This window comes from Metopolophium dirhodum, chromosome 1, assembly GCF_019925205.1.
Source record: "Metopolophium dirhodum isolate CAU chromosome 1, ASM1992520v1, whole genome shotgun sequence".
Lineage (NCBI taxonomy): Eukaryota > Metazoa > Arthropoda > Insecta > Hemiptera > Aphididae > Metopolophium > Metopolophium dirhodum.
This window is the reverse complement of record NC_083560.1, coordinates 116,499,086-116,521,604: the sequence shown is the minus strand read 5'-3', so window position 1 is coordinate 116,521,604 and position 22,519 is coordinate 116,499,086. Positions and strand designations below refer to the sequence as shown.

At 27.9% G+C, this 22,519-nt stretch overlaps 1 protein-coding gene across 6 annotated transcripts in view; it reads right to left on the bottom strand.

The window, feature by feature from the left end:
* LOC132936755 (trehalase-like) overlaps nucleotides 1-22,519 on the bottom strand; it is a 131,234-nt gene that overhangs the window by 30,734 nt on the left and 77,981 nt on the right. Inside the window, exon 1 of one of the 6 annotated variants that reach the window (XM_061003519.1) lies at nucleotides 9,488-9,751. The exons of 4 other annotated variants lie outside the window; for them this stretch is intronic. Coding sequence is in view for 1 of the 2 variants with exons in the window: in XM_061003516.1 (XP_060859499.1) it covers nucleotides 255-283 (29 nt within the window). In the remaining variant the exon portion in view is untranslated. Of the gene's footprint in view, nucleotides 1-254; nucleotides 594-9,487; nucleotides 9,752-22,519 lie in introns of those variants that run through there. One more of the 6 variants, XM_061003516.1, reaches the window with a different exon arrangement.

Genomic DNA, 22,519 nt, shown 5'->3' with positions numbered 1-22,519 from the left:
CACCGCCGCCAACGTCGCGAATTATTATTGCCATTGCATAAATTAGAGGGAGATTGTAATCGCGCGCGCACACACGCAAAAACGCACGGTCGCGCACGCAACACACTCGACACTCACTCACTCGCACGCACGCGGTATACTCTGCTGCAATGTGCGATTATTATTGAATTATAAATTATTGTTTATTATATTTTATTACGGTCAGTGTAGTAATATTAATATAATATATTGTTTTGTCAAAAATTAAGACTTACCGGCGATATGCAGATAATATTAATATCATCGTCGTCGACTAGAAAATAAGAGACGCGCGTTAAACTAGGTACATTCGTACATACATATTATAATATCACAGATTATATAATATACCTAGGTAGGTATAATATTATGACTTATAACACACACACACACACACACACACACACACACACACACGCACAATCGGACCCGAAACGCCACAGACCACGATGATTTCTTCAGCGCTGCAGCCGGACGACTATTACAAAGTCGAGTGGACGGTATCATATGTGCGGAAAATGTCAAAATTATAAGACGGCTATAATAATATGAGTTAATAACCATATTATCTCGATTTCCAAGACCCTAGATAACCTTTATTTAGTCAATTTACTAATTATTCATTTATCTGTACATTTGATATTTTATTGCCAGCGACAGACTCTATATAATAACTATTACAATTATTTACTTAAAACCGATCGCCATTTGTTGTTTTTTTTATGATTATATAATAGAATACATAACAGAATATAATAATTTGGATTCTACGTAAATCTCATTTCCGGAAAAATTTGTGAATTTGAAGACGTTCAAATTGTCTAGTTGTTGTGATTATTATAAATTATAATGCGGTAGAATTTTTATTCTGTATAAAAATTCATCGCTACAAAATAGTTTCTCGACCTCATAACAAATGTGAGAGGGTTTCTCGCGACTCTTCAAAACGTCTGTGCAGTATTATAGTTATATCATTAACAATATATATTACGCGATTTCACGCTATTAAATGGAAATTCCAACAGAAACCTAATGGATAAGTATTATAGTTAATGGTAATCGTTCGATTTATTAGAAACAGTAAAACCAGGAGTTCGTGATTTCACGAAAATGTATACCATTCAATATCCATTAATTCGACCTATTTTATTTGAGTAAATCGTAATATTCTTTTATACAAATAATTATAATTTGCGATATAAGGGACATAAACACTTTTACTTTGGTAAATGAAAAATAATTTAATTTTAAAAACTTAAAATATGTAGGAAGGTACTTCGATGTTTTTACATTTTTTTTTATAAATCTAATCTGCAGCTTGCTGATATATTTATTTAAGTTATCCACCATGGTGTCTGTACATACAAAAACATTTGAGACGATGGATAGAGTCTGAAGATACTAGAAAATACTTCTATTGCAGCATAGACACATGATGAAATTCGGTCACGTCTACCCAATACCCATATATGTATATATGTATCATCCATATTTATGATTAAATCTAATGAATTTCACATTATCAAAACCAATAGCCAACATAGGTAACACTTAGAATAATCGAGTTTAATAATATTTATTTAGGTAGTACTTATAATAAATTCCACTAAGTACAATATAATCACAACCAATACAAATTAAAAAAAACTGTTTTGTTTTATACATACAATAATTAATAATTCCACCTAAAATATATATTTTCTAAGTAACAATTTATCAATTGAGTGTATTGTAAAATATGACATAGCCATGAGTTTCTTACACGCCGTGCATACTTGAAACATATTTTGAGGTTTTTCGAATATGGCCTACAAAGTAATTGCTTTGAATTAACCTCAGATAAATTAAAAATCAATGGTCCAAGGACCAAATCTACGAACTTTAAACTGCATTTTCTCTAATTAATTAAACATTTTTTTTATTTGGAGAAACACCTACAATGTATGTATTCAACAACTATGCTTATTATAATAATTAATTACGCGTCTTACTATTATTTTATATCGTGTAAAATACAATTAATCAGTTCATTATTGACGCTAAGACAAACTTCGTAGGTATACTTCTTATAATAGATGACGGGTGTTTTAGAATAATTATTTGGAAAATGTTTACATATATAAATTATGTAACTGAAAACCATTAAATAGAAAATCTACGAAAGAAATAAATGAAGATAATACATAATTTGATGTATATAATAATGAATAACTAATAATCTTCATATTACATCTGAAACATCTTGTTAGTTTCTTAAGATAAGACTTCCAATTATTTAAGCATCAATATCACTGCAGGAAGTACATACTTATATAGGTACATATAATTAATATTTTTTATTAGGACAGCGGCTTGAAATAAGAGCCACCAGTGTTATGTTTTGGTAAAGTTTAGTTTATAAGCATTGTATACTTTCTCAGAAGATATTCTATATTTCTAGTCTTGGGACCCTTGATTTTGTGAAATCGTAACGGTCACCGATGGCCGAGATGGAGTGGACGAGTTATACATTAAGTCACATGCACAATATTATTAAATTTAAATAACTATATAAATACAAGTATATTATACATACATATATATTTGAACACTATACCAACATTGAATTATTTTCCATTAAAAATTAAAAATATGAATTTTGAGTGTTCATTACTAAAATTTTGTTTTTGTTATTATTTTTATTTAGTAATATATTATTAATGGATAAAAATTTTAAGAATTTTTCAAGTTTCATCACTTCATTAATTTTTAACCGAGCTGTCGTGTGACCTATAATGTTATGAAAGTTTTTTAGTATTCTGCTATACAGTAAAAATGTATAAATAATAATAAAATAAAATAAAATATTGAGACATAAGATATGTAGGTATTGTTTAATAATTTTCAATATATTATGTTCTACTTTTTTTTCGTTTAGAACCAACAACGATAGGAGAGCTGTTTTCATAGTGCTTCTTAAAAATATAGGTATATTATACCTATATGTGTATTGTGTATAATTAATAATCATATTATAATAGGTAACATTTTTTTTTCTAATAACTACAATTTACTAAAAATGTCTGTAATAAGTACGATGTTACTATAGATACTTATTTTTATTAATATATTGTGTGAGTAATTTATTTGTTGTATTTTTTGGAAAAAATGTTTAAATTAAAATAAGTTAGTTAGAATAATAATATTTATTTGTTGGTAATTAAGGTTAGATTTTGGTCCCTAATATTTGAATTATATTTTGAGCTATTTAATAAATAAATGTTATAATAAAAATAATAAAAATAATGTAAAAAATGCGCAATGATTCAATCACACTGTAATATTCGAATTTGTAAAATAAGCATACGTATAATTTCAAAACACGAGATTAAAAAAACATGAGTATTTAACCAACTAGACCTTGATATTTTTGCAGTCTTAGAGGCCTAAAGGAAATATTACCAAGGCTAATAGAAAATAATAAAAGCAATTTCGTTTACCGTAGAGTAATATACATACAAATAATTTTAAACCCGAAAGCATAAATTAAGAGTGACGTCACTTTAGGTATAACTCATAAAAACCAGGTTAGATTCTTATAGGTACCTATATTAGTAAACATACATTATTTATAACAATATATCTTGTGTAAGTTAATTTTAAAATATACATGTTAACTCGGTAAACTAAAATTAAATTTGATTCATCAACATAATCATACCGAGACAAAATTTACCTCAAAAACAGTTAATACTTTTTTACAGTACAATTTAGTGCCTATTTGTAGAAGGGAAACTATTGATTACGATTTTACAGTAACCTAGCACATAAATAATATGTAATAATATACTACCTAAGCAATAAAAGTTATAATTTTATATTACCCAAAGAAATATTTTTTTTTAAAAGATGATTTATTATTGAGGATGATCATAATAAAACCATATAATAAAACTTGAATGGCAAGACTTACTAAAAACGATTTAATTATTTAATTATTAAAAATAATTGAAAAAAAACCATCTATAGAAAATAACCTGATAAATTCAATGTCACAAAATGTGAACTTATTATTTACTTATTTATTTTTTGTAATTTTAGTTGAAAACGAATCGTGATTTAATAATGAAATAATTAAGTCTTTATAAAAACTGAGTAAATAAATTATTATTACACCACCGTTTCAGTCAGTTCAGATAAGAAAAATAAAATTTAATACATTTTATTGGTATTTTTGATTATTTAAAGATTAAGTTGATTTCAATGCACGTAGTTCATATATGATTAAAATATAGAAATAGAATAAATTTGTTTTTATTCTAAAATTCAATCACACTTTTCTATGTCATACAAGCAAATACAATACTTACCTATTTCGTATTGTTAGAAACTACACATTATAAAAATTGACAATTAATATAGTAAATTACTGCATTGAATACACAATATTTAAAAAGGCCAATAAATATTAAATAGTTGAATTTAATATCGATATACTAAGAAATTGTATTTATTAGAGATAGATAATATTATATTACACATTGTACACAAATATTTAAAGAACATAAGTTTAAAATAAATTTCACTTTAGTGTTGTACATGAAATACATTAGCAACTAATTAGGTTGTAAGATTTATATTGTTTCCATTTATTTTAGTATTTATTTAAAACAAATCAAGATTTGCATTATAATTGTATATACATTAAACATATTATGTAAAGCTATTAAAAAACAGGTATGTTATAACCTGTTGGATGTTTGTACTTATGAATATAAAAAAATACTTAAAAGCATATTGAGTTGATATAAATTACGTATAAATGCATTGGGATTTATTTTTTACGATTAATTTACCAGTTATTATTTAATTTATAACAATAATCTTAATTTATAATAACTAAAAATAAACCAATATCGTCAAATACTCAATAAGTATAATTTAACGTTAATAATTGTTTATTCGTAATATGTCTTTACTAATTGTACATAAATTACAAAGGAATGTTATTTTATTATTCTTATTCGATTAATGCTATCATAAAGTATGTGAAGAATAATGGAGATATAATATACTCTGTGCGAAAACATGGGGGAGAAAGCCTGGTGTAGAAAGTAAGGATTAGAATAGCTTCCAACTTCATTAGAGTGATATGAGTTGAAATAAAGAATATATTTAGATGCGCAATTCGTACAATCAATAAATGGTTAATTTATCTCTAAAAAGATTGTAATTAAAGTTTAAAAGGCATTTTTTATAAATATTTTTAATTAAATGTATTATTTTAAAAATGGCTATTGTTATATTATTAGCTTGTGATAATTGTTAAAAGAAATAATCAAGTTATTGAAAGTGAAAACTAATCAATATTTTGTGGTTTTCCTAAGATTTAGGAAGATTTATACAAACAATGTATAGGGCTACCTACTCCCATAAAATGTATAGCATTGATGTACAGATTAGTCTTAAATGGAGTTCTTAAACCTGTATGCAGTGGTTCAACCAGGAAGCTATTTATTTTTCTAACACAATGGAAACTGTAAAAAAAATTGAATATGTAATATCGAGAAAATTCTATATGCCTATGCATCATATATGCCATAAAAAAATGTATTCTCCTAACGCCAGAAGGTGAATGGAAAATGAAAATCGATAATCGAAGATGAGGCGAGAATCAATCATTCACGCGTTCGTATTTTAATAAGACGAGTATAACAATTTTTTATTCCATTCATATTTTTGATGCATTTAATGTATCTACATACGTTTGAAATATATACGTAAAAATTATTTTAACAACGAAAGAATTATACATGTTCATAGTGTACACTAATATACAGTATATAGTAAAATAGTAAGAACAAAGTGAACATAGGTATCAGGTAGGTATTGTACATTGTCAGAGTCCATTGAACGATAAAAACCAATAGAAGATAATCAGGCTAAAAGATGTGGTGAGGTCAACGAGAAGCAATTGGCACGGATCGTTATAAAATACTTGACTGATGACCCTGAAGGACGGTGTTCACTTGTCTTTCGTTTAACTTCCTAAATAATGGAAATCTAAACGCCAATACATTTAGAAAAGCAAATAACTTATAATACCACTAACAGAATAACAGCAGTTGTAACAGTTAACAATATTTAGGACTTACGAAAACATATACGTAACATGGATAATTGTAATTCGTTAAATGAATTTCATATTCTACTTAACATTTGGTTAAAATAATTTTAAATTTCTCTCAGACATATAAACTAGTTGAATAATACCTATGCCAATTTTATTTTTTAAAAAAAACAAGTGTTTTCAAAAACAAGACAATATGGTGCCAAAGTTATAATACTTCCGATCTTATTTAAAGTATTTTAAATCTAAATGAATCCTAACTTACGTCATTTTAGCGTCAGCCTGTAACTATATATATACTATATACTATAAATACCTATTTATGTATACAGTTCTAAGAATTATTGTTTTCAACAAAAAGTAATAATATTTCATGATACAAAAATTTAAAAAATATTATATAATAACAATCAGTGGCGCCCAACCCTATTACTAGGTGTAGCGGTCGCTACACATTAAAAATAAGGGGTGGGTAGGTATAATAACATAAAATAATTAACTTGAAATATGTTCATTATTAATCACAGATTATATTGGTTGATACCTTAATATTTACTAATATTGTCAATTAAAATATGATAATATGTAAAAATAATAAAATTTTGAGTTTGTAAGGGGGTGGGTGGGTGGGTAAAATTATTTCTTGCTACACCTGAAAAATATATCTTGGGCGCCACTGATAACAATCATTATTATAAACAGTCATGTCACATAAAGTTTCATTTTCGCTGCTATTATCCATGTTCCTAAGGCATGGAAAAAACAATTCAACTGGAAAATGAAATTATAATTATAGTGTTCTATATTTTAGCATTTAGCGGCTATTTCGAATTTCGGGAACATTTCACGTGCAGTGTTATCTTGTTGACAAACTTGGTTATTTAGTCATGAATCGTGATAAAAATAATACAAATGTTATTTAAATTACAGTTTAAGATAATAATATAATAAATATAAATGTTTTCTTTTATATCTGTAAGTATATAAGTATATATTTGATATACACCATATACATATACCATATATTGTGTTGGTACTTACTTAAAATACAAATACATTGTACATTTGTGCATACTTTTTAATTTTTATACGACAAAATCTCATAAGTTATAAGTGATAAAACATAATTAACCATGATTGTATCATTTTTATAATTATATAAATCGATGCATAATTATATCATTATAATCACGTCATCGACTTAAATAATAACCGACAGTCATGATATTGATATATATACAATCTACATACTATAAACATATAGGTAATATACAGAATGTATTATTACTTGTATTATATGGTTTAGAAGTGGTTTTTTTATAACTTTAATGGGATGGGGAAAATAGTAGGTACTGTGGCAAAAAAAATGTTTTTCCTTCCTCTTGAAAAGAGTTTTTATATTTTATTATTAGTATATTTTAAGACTTTCATAATATTTACCGTTTATAATTTTCATAAATGTTTATTTTTTCATAAAATAATATTTATATATTATTAAAGGCAAGATTAAAGGAATTTATTATCCAAATTACAATGTGGGTTAGCGATCACTTCCTCAAAACTATCACATGGGAGGCCAGATTTATTATTATTCGTTGTGTTTTTAAACATTTGAACATTTGAGTCAAATTGTAATGCCTGATCTTCTTTAAATACAAATATTTAATTAAAAACTTGAATTTAAATTTATTTTGAAAAAAACATGCTCACAAATATTTAAAAATTTTAATTAATACAAAAATTAAAATTATAAAAAATACTAAACTCAGATTTAAAAAAAAGTTTCTGATACGGATAGGCTTTAATAATCTAAGACCGCGTGGATAGGTGTGACACTATATTGTATATTATCGTACATTCGTTTATACGTACCTATATTGAGTCATATCATATAGTGGAACTTCCGTTAACTGCCACCTATATTATATTATAATATATTATATAAAAATTACTGTTATGTTAGATTTTAACAGTAATTATTTGTTGACATTACATTTTGGATAATTTAAGATTTAACAACTGCATGCATTTAATACTTATAAAACGTTTTTAACTTAAATATTTAAATTAAAATATTTTCTACTAGTATAGGTAGGTTAATTTGAAATTGTACCTACACCTATAATAATATTATCGATTAATTAAACTTGCAAAAATATTTAAATTTATAAATGATAATGTATTATATTATAATTATAATGTATACCTGATGAATTATACCTGATATATAACATAATAATATATCACGGAAAATTTGATAGAAAATTAAAAAAAAAATTTAAACAGTTTTCTTAATTTAAAGAATTTTAAACCTGAAAATAATAATCAAAAATGTAGGTAGGTACCTATCAGAATCTTATCAGAATATAATAAATAAAATAATTATTTTTCGTTATTGAAATAGTAACTTATATAGTATACACGATGGAAATAGATTATATTATTTTTATTCTATCTAGCTATATTTAAATTTAACATGATTAGAAATTAATAATTATAAACTATTTTTAAACATTTTAGTTATAAGAGATTTAATTAAACATCTAATTGGGCTTATCAATTAGCTCTGAGAAATTATCAGATTCAATCGATTCACTGAGGCGTCGATCGTTATTTAAGAAAACAAATACCGCAGGTATAAAACACACGATTGATCGTATGTAGGCATATTATATCAGTCTCATAGTAAATTTAAATTTAAAAATACAGACGGTAGTAGGAAAAAACCGTTTCTTAATTGGACAACTATTTTTGTACATGTAGGAATGAAAATAATAATTTATAGCCTTTTAAATGATAAAATAACTCACCATTCCTTCACAAACATAACTAGGTATTACGATTCGGTACGTTAAATATTCTTTCGGTTACTAGGTACTATTTTTCCTGTTAACGCGTAGAACTTTTAAGCGTTCAAATTATCTGAGGCATTAGAGCAATCGTAAATTCACAACTGTTAATAAATCGACCAAATTACTAGACTATTACTAGACATCACTTTCAAGGGCAAACCGTTTTTTTATTTTCGTCTTATCAGGTATCGCAACGATTCCGTTATCTTTGTCGCCCGGCACACACGGGACCCGCTAGACGCACAGCTGCTGCTGCAGACTACGAGTGGAGGAGAAAACGAATATTATTATTATTATTATTACCTATTTAAAATTCTATTTGGATTATTCTCGAATTTATTGACGAAACAGACGCATCCGAATATGTAACGTTTAAACTTTAAAGCATAATAATAATAGCGTTTGAAAATAATATATTTTACTTATATTATATTAGGTGTGTAGTTGCGTACTTTTGTACAATTAAATAAGAATTAAGATTATAATATTATTTATTATTAGTTATTACTAGGTACATATTGCAGACAATTTTCAGCAGCGGTTTCTTGAAGCCATTGGCGGATGACACCGAGGAGATCGAATGTGTTTGGCGGTGGTTTAACAAGACGAATTGGCCAGTAATCGGAGCGAGAGAAACGTGAAAAACTAAAATAAAAACCGAAACGTGAAGACGGGACTGCAAAAATTACGTTCGTGACGGCAATCGATGTTACTGTGCTGCTCAGTCGTATTATTTTCTTTGGCTACGGTCGCCGCGACTGCTGCCACCGCCGTCGTCGTCGTCGCTGCAATGCCGACTAAAGACGACGAATGGAAGGGGGGTTGGCGCATTAATATAATAATAATTTTAATGCTGATGATGATAATAATAATAGTCGTATGATGAATGATGATTGAACCATAGCTCTCATCATGAATGATCGAAGATATTAGACGAGAGTACAAACGTACAATACATATTATAATATTATACTATGATATAATTTAGTCGAGCATAACGTTATTTAATTTAATCGCGGGTTCATCGTCGTGCTATTTTAACGATTTGACACGGGCGTGGGATGACGATTTCCGTCTTAATTTAAGCAATTATTGTTTGCTGATGTAAGCCTGTCTGGTCGCCCGACTATATGATGGTCCTACCTATAAATATATGTATAGGTATAAAATATATTATAAATACACACGATTTCTCAACAACGCATACCGCACTAAATATCGTGGTAGGTAAGTGCGCGGTATCTCGTGAAAGAGCGACTACGAGAGATCAATTTTCCAACACTCCGTTTACGGTTTACGTCGTGCCAAATCGTTGCATTCTATCCCTAATAAGTTTTGACAGGCGTAATTAATTTCCATGCTGTATAGTTGTTATTTATACGAAACGTATAATATTGTTATTAAAGTAATGCGTGTTATAATCGAAGCATTAAAAATTAGAAACTTATAAATATAATTGTTATTTTTTCTTTTTTGCATCGATTGTGTTATTTAGACAATAATGTTTCAGCTTTTTCAAAGACAAACAGTATAAATGATGCTTTGGTAACCTATACCTAATGTTTAAATTATGTCATTGAAACTGACAAGTGACAAATAATCAGTCAGGATACTGGATAATGAGAAGATAAACCCGATTTCTTTGTCAATTGTGAAGGGACTTGTTGTAAAACTACGAATAAAATACATATTAATCTTCGATAACACATATTTAAATGTACGTACAAGTGTACAACGATGGTTTGTGTAAATTAAACAAACGCTGAGATTATTAAAACTATCTATAGCTATTGTACTAAGTACTAACCTATACTTAGGTACAGTGGCGCAACTACACCTTATGGTGCTCTAGTGACAAATATTTACTTATGGTGCCCTACAATAAATCATTTTCGTTATATAATTATATTTTATACTATGGATTAAAAAAAATATACAAATTATATCAAAAGTGGGTAGGTTCTTTAATTCATAAAAAAAAAATTGATACATGTTAACAAAACTTAACTTTTCTAACCTTTAAGTTGGAAAAATTGTCTATTATTTTACTTATATTTAATTTTTCAGTTTTATTTTTTTCGATATTCAAAATAGCAATGTATAGCCGGTCTTGTCTTATTGAATTTCTTAGGTAATTTTTAATAAGTTTCAGTTTGAAAAACGATCTTTCCGCTGATGCAACTGTTACAGGTAAATGGTAATGTGAGATAAATTAAGGTTGCAATTAAAATATCACTATACGATGTACTATAGTCATTTTTTTAAATGTATAATGTTAATTGTTCAATACTTTTGACTTAAGAAATATTAATTAATCCTCTTATTGACAGTAACTGCCTGGTTAAATCTGAGCTTATGTCATTTTTGCATAATTGAGTAAAACCATATGAAGCTTTTATTAAGTCATCTTCAGATAAACCAACTAATGTAGTTGGTTGTAAAAATCAAAGTTTTCAGTTAATTCTTTTAATCCTTGAAATCTATTGGAAAGTTGAAAAATAACTGTATCAATTACTGGTAAGAAAACTCGAACTTAAAAGTTCTCTTCCGTAACATTAATCTTCTATCGTCGTCAACTTCTTCAAAATTTTTAGTTGCAAGTCTTGGCAAGCGTTGTGTAAATTAGTATTTTTACGTTGAAAAGACTGTAATACTCCATTTAATGGTCTTAATATTTTTTCCCATAAGCATAACAACAAAACGAATTCAATTATTTCTAATTTTCTTTTAGAGCATTTGCAATATTTTTTTCTTCTTTTTTCTGACTTGTTAAGGAAATATTGTTTAAAGATTTCAAAACAAAAATAAATCTTACTTTTAAGACATAAATGGACACGTGTCACGTGACATAATTTTTTAAAGACTTTGTTTAATTTGATTTACACCTACTTCAATTTTTGTTCTAATTTTAGATGTTATAGGTACTCATTTTCCGTCTATTAACGTCTTCGTAACATACGACAAAATGTACAAACGACAATATTACGTAATGAAACCACAGTATTGTCAACCTCAAGCATTACCAACTGCGGCACTGCTAAACCAATCTTACGACTATACCTATAGCTAAACGAATGTTTCACGGAATAAGCAATGTAAACAAATTTTGGAATTTTTACAAGAAATACCTTCATACGGGCTCCATTAATCTTTATTACCTTAATTCAAATCTTGATATTTTAATATTTTATGTATGGAATTGATGTTATAATAAAAGAAATACCGACAACACAAACGAATCAAATGGTACCCCACTACCCCCTAAAATATCAGGTACTCAGGTGTAAGTATCACCCAACACTCCCGCTTGTTGCACCACTGCTTAGGTACATAAACTGTATCTGGTAAGTACCTACAAAGTACAAAGTTGGTATAGTATCATTGATGTTATAATATAATATATTATAAAATCAATGGTAGTATCTATGAACCTATGATGGCAATCAATTGATGCATTTGCTATTCAAAAAGCTAGAAAAAAAACTTTTACTTAAACAATACTTAATTTTATTTGTAAATATGTATTAAAAAAAAAATTATGTTTTTAATATTTTTATTCTCATTAATTATCATATATTATCATTTATTATTATTATTATTATCATATTTAAATAAAAAGGTTTAAATTTGTTTTATTGTATACCTACTTTTATAATTTTAAAGAATTGTTTTTATTGATTGGCCCCTGGGCCCCTGAAGGTGTTAATTTGGGCTTGATAAAAGTATATATTTTGGATTCGAAGCTTCAGCGTTTAAATAAATGAATTGTATTATGATCGTAATAATTTTCGTCCACGTCCGCGCGATGATAATATAATATATACAAATTACAGGATACGTGTAGTAATCAAATTATGTGACACGTCTACCGCGTCGTATAACATTAAAGCAGCGAGATAATCCATGATAATTGTTTTCAGTAATTAATCATTATTAACAATAACACAGCCAAAACGAGTAGGAATTTTTAAAAAAAACATGTTAATCTAATTAAGAATAATTATATTATATATTAATTATTTATTTTACTTCAATCTTATATTTTTATCTTATTTTACGGGTGACGATACTGAGGCTTGAATTTCGTTGTTAAAGAATAATTCAGTGGCACCAAAGTATATATTTACTAATGACAATTAATTGTCATAGGTATAAATCTAGACTAAATCAAAACAATTTGCATTAGTAGGTACTCAGTAGTATACTAGTATTTCAATATTTTATATATAGGTGTCTAATTTCATAGGTAAAATTTTGGACTCTGACGCCACTGGTACATTATATTATAAGAGTAAAAATATCCATAGCAAACAGGTGGTGTTTGCTATGGATATTTATCTTTTTATTCGCTAGCCTCTCAATGTTTTTACCCAAAAACATAACTACACATTTGTATACAATAAAATCTATCATATTAATAGTCAATGTATACATATAAGTATATAACATATATAATATATCATTATATACGTATAAATGTATATAGTTAAAGGTAGTAATATATAAAAGAACAAGTGTTGATGTTCCAGTTATCCTGCAGTGAAGCAATTGATAATTTTTCCAATTTTTTTCTCTGTTATTCTTGTTATTATCTTCAAGTCAATATTTTTTCTATTTTTGGAGAAAGCAGAAGAGTGGCGATGAACGTTCCACTTTTCCTGCAGTGAGGCAATATATAAATATTTTTGAGATTTTTTTATCAGAACTCAAAATACGCTTAGTCACGTCACTTTTTTTAAAATGTTGTTTCCAAATTCTGGACTTAATTTTTGTGTTAAAGTAGTTTTAGTTGATAGATCAATACACAGAGATATTATCTCCATAAATAAAACAGAAACCCGAGGGTGCTCCTCTGACGATTTTTTGAACTAGCGTAAGGGACTACCAATGAAAATATGATATAAAACAAAATACGCACCATATAGGTATAATGTAGGTACTCAGAGTAATTAATTAGAGCACTGTGGAACCTGGCCGTTTAATGTCCATACGTTAGAAAATAAAACTCATCAATGAGAGAGAATTACAATTTAATTTATAAATATAGTAAGGTTAAATTAAAGTTGAACTAAATAGTAGGTATCTATTATATGGCTGGCTGTATAACTAGTAAAAATATGTGAATAAATATATCACTCAAGCTAAGCCGGGAAACTCATCTAGTATATTATATTATAATATTTACATTATATGGACAAAAACCTTTGTTTTGTATAAAATTACAAATATGAAATACATAGTAGGTATAATGATATTAATTTGTTTCATTTTTTTCTTGCTGCTATACCCGCATGCGTTGTTTTCGTCTTACAAATGCAAAACATGGCAAAAACTGTGATGTGTGGGAAAGAACCGAGAAGGCTACAATCATAACTAAAAAACGATATTTTCACCAAATAAAAAGGAGAACTTTGGCTGTGTAACGTTGTTTTTATTTTTTTGATATCATTTATGTGAAAAAAGTTTTTCAAGTTTGAAAAACAAAAACAATAATGGTTTTTGAAACAGTAAGAACTTTTTTCATATAAGTGATATCAAAAAAATAAAAACAACGTTACACAGCCAAAGTTTTCCTTTTTATGTGACGACAATCTCGTTTTTCAGTTATGACTGTAGCCTTCTCGGTTCTTTCCCACGCAAAACAGTTTTTTCTATGTTGTACATTTGTAAGACGGAGACAACACATGCGGGTATAGCGTCATCTTGAGATTATAAGTTTTTCTTTTTTAGTAAAGGCGTCAATATGAAGGTAATTAGCCTGAAGGTTATTTACTTAGATTTTACTGTGGGGAAGGGTATGATTTGGAACACGTGTATATGTGGCGAGGATTTGTCACTAAAACCCCGGGTGGTCACCCATCCGGGAGCTAGCGGCACCGGCCAATGATTGACGTCGGAATACGTTAGTAACTGAGGCCAACCACCGTGCCACACCAGGCCACATTATAAAATGTATTTTAAATATAATACATTATGTATCGTTTGCCGACAGCAATTATTGAATGAGAAGCCCTTAAATAAGTACATATATCTACTGTTGACAAGAAGAACAAATAGCAAATTGAACATTATTTTTTTTACATATAATAGTAAAGTGGGGCGTATTTTATGGTTTAATATGGTTTCCTAAATCCTAATCTTAAATGTATAGCTCTAGCATTTGCCGCCGAGACGTCGGATGGCTGAAAAAGTCCTTGGTAGCTCAAATCCCTTTGATAATATTGCCTTCCACTAGAGTACTAGACCACAAGCTGTCGACCTTCAGAAAGGTAAGAAATAATAATATATTTTTGTTAGCATGTGCAGTGTGCCAGTGTGTTTAATTAGTTTTTGGATTTACAACTTCAGACCTTTCCGAATATCTAGAAAAAGGTGATTACGTACTACATAGTTTCTCTATCTAATTAGATCTTTAACCAATAATAAAGTGATTTTTACGTGAATACAACCTTAATATGTATATTATTTTTTTTTATTAATTAATCCGCGGCAACTTAGGCAATTGGGTGGTTTTTAAACTGTGGGGGAGGGAACAGTAGGTGTAAACACGTGTGTGTAGTTTTGGCAGATTTTCAAGTGCAGGGCACCCGTAGGTATCTGTCATGCCCGGGTGGAGGATGGCGGCACTGGTTCTCCGGACACCGTGATTTGCCCGAAGAAAAATGCAGCCCGTGAACCGAGGTTTGAACTAGTGCCGGTGTGCGTCACAACCGACGCCTTAGTCCGCTCAGCCACTCCGTCTCCCAGTATGTATATATATATATATAAATATATTACATTATGAACGTAATAATATATGTTGTTGTCTAATAATATTTTTCATAGTTAGACTGTATAGTAGGGGAACACAATAATTGGCTGTACCTATTGTCAGTTGATTATAAGTCATCATAACTTAAACTTGAATCTAATACTTTTGAAGATGATATGATAATAAATATTTACTTGACCTTTTAAATGTGTGTAAGCTTTGTACCTATGTAAATATGTAATAGATTTTGAATAACATACCATTCAATATGACACCTAATAGGTAACCTGTGCAGTACCTATGTATTTAAAACAAAGTTTTTGATACAATTCCTAAAAACAGTTCGCCCTTTTTTTTACCAACTTCGTAAAATAATCTTTCAATGCCTATCTTGTTCTGATGCCTGAAGATAATTGATTTTTTCGAAAATGTTATTAATTTCCATAGGTTGTTATGTTACCAGAACTACTGTTGGAAAAGTAAACCTATTACTGAGGTGTATAGCATAACTCATATGTTATTGAGACGTATTAAGAGATGTGCTGCACATGCGCGAGATGATGCCGTAGTTACAAATTGCCGATCCGGTGATGTGTTTCGCGGACGGAATGTCCGCACAGATTGGAGCTGCGGAAGCCTGCAGCGTGTAAAAGAGCACAAACAAAACGAAACGCATCGCGCACATTCGAAAGAAACCGTTGAACCTGCGGACGAGGACGACGACAGTCGAAAACAGAAATATTTCTCCCGCCATCCACACCGCCCCATCGGACGAATATCAATAATAATGTGTATATACCTATACCTAACCTACCTGTATAGGTAGTAGTAGTTACACCTAAATAATAATGCGACGCATATAAACGGCGAACAAGACAATATATAATAGTTATAATGTGGCTGCCAACTGGAAACGACACCTGGCAACCGGTCGAAATAAATAATAATAATTATACAACACATAATAAACAAACTGCAAACGTAATAATAACAGTACCTATACCTAATATTATTAATATTTAATAATAACAATAATATATTGTTGTTATCAAATATCAAGCAATGTGTACCTACTAGTTACTACCTACCTATTTATTATGGGGAACTATGGACAGTACGCAGGACGTATTTGTGCGAATGCGGTGGCGGCGGCGTTTGTCCGTTCGGTTTTAGTATTCAATACGAGGCACGCTTTAATGATACGCGATGATAGTGATTATATAATATAATTTATATACGACAATAATAATATAATATATATTATTAGTAGGGCAAAAGAGTTGTTGTGTATTTGCCACTTTTCACGCTTTGGCCACTATATAATACGTACCTTTATTGCTTATAAATTAGCAGCTTTATGCCAATAGTCTATTAAAATGGCGTGTTCCGTCAAACCGCAAGTAAAAAAACAATTTATTTTTAAAAAACATGCTACCTACTTTTTCACCGTATTTTTGTAACGAGGTTTCTTTTGCGATTGTTAGATAGTTTACGATTGAAAATATGTTTTTCTTAAACATAATATCATAGGTCTATACAATATTATATTATATTAATATTACGATATTACCTATGCAATACTGGATAGATTATGCGAATAGTTTTGTCTAGTACTTTATTAAAAACATTTTTCTGTATTACGTTTACTTATAGACTTAATATTAATGGTAGTATAGTAGGTGTATATTGTATATATTATTATATATTAATACTATATAATATTGTAAAACACCGATCCTGTACGACAGGTTCGTTTCGGACAGGGGGAATGGGATAAAGTAATAATAATAATAATAATAATAACTAAAAGAACTTGCGACAATAATAATAAAATGTAATATAACGATGCCACTTCCCAAGGTTCACGCAAGGTCAACGAAAATCGTCTCCCCACCGCAAGCCGTCATCGTCGATGACTATATAATGTACACGCACACACACGCACTTAAGTTAAATTATTTATTTATAAGTACCTATACAACGAATTATGCGGAATAATAGGTGTACAATGATATTATTTATTTATATATAAATTTAAGTACTGTGTTATGTACATAATATGTTATATTCGAGACACATATCATTATTATCTAATGCTGACTTTTCGATTGGCCAATTTCAGTATATATATAACTACATGTATTAAATTGTGTAGTAAATACACTAGCCTACCAACCAACCTAACTTACCTATATATATACACACAATGTGAGTGTGTGTGTTTTTTTTGCTTGCCTATATGTACCTCGCGAATATTGTTAAACGCGCACCATGCCAGCACGCAGTACATGTGCCTGTACGCGTGCATGTGAGCAGTGTTAATAAATCGATTTAGCCTTCGTCCAGTTCTTTTCCTGGTGAAAAAAAAAATCGTTTTGCCGTAATCACGAGAACGAGACGACGACGATGTAAATACCTACCCAAGTGTGTATAATACATATTATCTATACATAATGTTTAATAATAGGTATAATATAGGCACTTATAATAATATATAATATAATATACATAATAATATTAATTATTATCCTAGACAAATGACTTTCTGGAAGTCACTGCGCCATGGGCCATAAATTGGGCACTATATATATTATACCTATATTATTACAATATTATCATTATTCATTATAATTATAATTATTACAGTGAGCACAGTAAAATTTCACTTGCGATGACGACGACGAAATGCAATACCTCAACTATTATAGTATCTGTATTATATATATAGGTATTTCAATATTTATATATCTATATTTCACATTCACGACCATACGGCATACAGTATACACGCGTATTATATATTTATATGTAAGTATCAAGTATGTATCCATTATAAATAGTTGGGTACAACATAGGTATAGGTATAGGATATACCTACTGAACTCTGAGTGTACCGGTATAATATATTACAATATATGTTGCTACTTGATATTAGTATGTTACCAATAGCTGTGTAGGTATATCTCTGAAGTCTTAAAGTTGTAGCACCAGTATAGTACATGACATTATTGAACTGCACAGGGCTCGAGTTTGTATGCGATTGCATTCTTTCACGATTGAACGTAGGTTCTTTGTATGCTATAGCTTATAAGTTATAACTTATCAGTGCAAAGAACGTTTTAAACAAGAGATACTTACGTAGTTTTAGGATATAATAAATAATTTGTCAATTTTTATGAAATAACATGTAGTTTAATAAGCATTGACGCGTTTAACAATTCAAGGAAGAAAGCAAACCAAATATAGGTAAACAATAAGACATTCTCAAGAAAAAAATAGTTTAATGTATATATGTATTATATGTATATATATATATATATACGTTTTTCACTTTAATGCATTTTTATATTAATTAATATTGTCTAGATTTATAAATATGATAATTATTGATAGATTATAAAAAATAAATAAACAAAGGTACCAAACTTTTTTATATAAATTAACCACTACTTAAATTTTTTTTTTTACTTTTTAGAATTATTTTTTGTTGGAATAATTGGGACATGAGTACCTAAATATTTGTCGAGTTATTTTATGTTTTTTTTTTGCATTGAAGTCCAGCCCCTGTTATATAATACTATACTGTCTTTATACATACTCTATAATATTATAACCATAGATATACTAACTATATAGTAGGTATATTGATTTTGTTTGAATTTAATATGTTTAATACAACCCTTCCTATACTTATTCAAACTATAAACAAAATATAATATCAATAGGTAATTGCACACAAGAGAATTCAACACAAGTTATAAAATACAATTAATTAATTAAATTATTTATTCGGAATTTAAATTCACGATAAAACTTATTGGTATGTATAATGTATTAATGTATATAATATATGCGTATAGGTATATGTACCTACATGTATATACATATAAGGTAACTATATAAGTAATAATTACAAATTCTCATTTCGTATGAAAAAGTTTATATATATACCTATCTATATATCAAGGATATATTTCTTTAAAAACTAATATATTTTTATATTTATATATATATATTTTTTTTATATATATATATATTTCTTTTATATTTTATAATTTATCATAAAATATTACAACGAAATGAATGTAAGTATAGAAATTATAGACCACGAAAAAAATAAAATAATTACCATAATATATTTATACAAATAAATAGAAATGTAAATCCATCCCAACGGTCACATGCTATCGATGTTTAATTAAAAAAATATATATAGTAAATACTATGTGTAGGTATAGAATATTTAAATTAAGTCACGAATAGGTGTTTTAGCATATTATAGAAAATACAGTGGTTATTGGTTAATGATATACCTATTCAACGCGTATTAATATGGTAAGCGAAATCTTTTGTGTCGACTGATAATGTGAGCAGTCAACGGTTGGAAAAAAGAAAAATATAGTTCGGCAACTCGTAGATATTCGTAACTACGAAACCGAAAATGTTTGCCACTGATCGTGCGATCGTATTCTGCGGGCAATAGGAAGACAATAAAATTAAAACTCATATAATACTCAAATATATTATACTTGCCGAGATATCACCATAAACGGTTTCATTGAGTTGGTGTATACCTGACCTTATAATTTAGTATAAAAATGATAATTTAAAAACACTGGAATGTTTCAAGTTTCTACAATTACAACAAAAAAAACTAAAACCGTTAGATAAGACATCGTTATTTTACGTGTGAATATCCAATTTCGTCAAAATATAAGCTTTAGACGCTTATAAAAAATATTTATTTCAATTTTTTTTTCAGTATTATTGTAAGAAAACCTTATATAGGAGCTTATATAAATTTTTCAAATCTTAGATATGACATTCATAATATTTTTATGAATTGTATGCTACAAAAATTTGCAAATTTTACTGGTTTTAATGAATTTCGTAAAAATTTTAACTTTAAATAAGCTTTTAAAAAAATATTGTGATAATATTTCTTCAATATTATGTTTAATCGATATATGAACAACTAATGAGGATTCTTGTATTACATTTTTAAGCCATTTTACCAGAAAATCATACAAGTACCTACCTACATATAAATTGAAAAAAAAACTATAAAAAGTCAAAAATTTTAAATGCTTACAATAAAAGCTAAGATAGTTTGAAAATTATTTAATATTTATTAAATATTAATATGAATATTTGGTTTAAATTTATATTTTCTCCAGTTATTTATTTTTGAGTTAGAATAAAAAAAACACAATCTATTTTGTAGAAAACTAGTATTGTGATGTTTTTAACCAAATATTCATATTAATATTTAATAAATATTAAACATTTCAGTTTATTCGGGTTATTTTGGAAAATACTGGATTTATTTTATTTTTACCTTTAACTCAAAATACCAACTGGATCTAATTTGCTATCAGAAACCACCCTCAAAATTAAAAATTGAAGCATTTTTATTGCTCCTAAATGTGATGATAGACTGAAAAAACACATTATTGTAAATTAATTAATTCACCACTCCGCTCTGAATATAAATTTCAAATGCGATTAAATAAAACAAAGATTATTTGTGAAACAGAAGCTTCATAATATCCAGTTACAATCATAAACATTAATTAATTGATATATAGATTCGGTCTATAATTCATTATAGTTCTCTCATTATAATTTCAAAAAAAAATTTTTATTCACAGATGGTATACCTAATATTATAACAATATATTTTAGTACAGCCTCTTTAAAGTGGACTTCAATGAAATAAAAAGACAATATGACAACTCACCTGGCATCTTCATAGGAACGCGTATAGCAGAACCTATCAGCAAATAAAATGTTTCCGATATTAGGAAGTGTGTGCAAATACATTTATATGGCGTAAAATCATTAATCGCTAGCGATTAGGTACTCGTAAACATTTGTATGAAAAATAATAAATAAAACACAACAAAATATGATAAATAATAATACGAATTTTACATATCATAAATGTTGATGAATAGGTACCTCCTATAGCAAAGTTATTAATTAATTACTTTCTTAACACATTTTTATTGCTATACATACCTTCGTAGTTCGTACGCGTAAGCTGTTTAAGCTATTAACCTTCAAGAGTATTCATGAATTGCTAAAAATATATACCTACCAATTTATTCAATAGGTATGCTAATTTTTACATCTGTTACAACGCAAACTCTAAATAAAACATTAATTGTAGTAATTGTTCCAATACAGATGTAATGTACTTCAATATAGTTCAAGTATACCAAGTCATTGAACGCTAAACAAATGTTTATTATTTTATTATTGTCCTAGCAGTGAAACCGCATTGAGATCATATTTTAACCAAATATGAAACAACAATTAAAATGGATTTATTAAAATAATCGTAATTTTGAAAGTTATATAATTATGATATAGGTATAGTCTATTATAATATACTATAGCTAGTATCAGTCAAACTATGGTCATTCTATCTCGAAATTTGATAATTTGAATACTAATCTAGTTCTCTGCAAAGACTATCTAGTGATCTCAATGGTATTTTCATCTCGTTATCTCGCACAGTAAAACTAAGAAAATGTATAATATGATAAGATATAAAAAAGTTTAATACGATAAAATACGATATTTAATAGCACCCATTAAATAAATTGTATTATTTTATAGTTGATAATCTAAAATTGTTGACTATGATATAAACATTCATATTATAAGAAATAAATGGAGTGACTAATGAGTGATGACATTATATTATTTAAGTCACCTACGCTTATTACTTTGAATTATAGTTTATTATTACGTTTCGTATTATAATATTGATAACGTATAGGC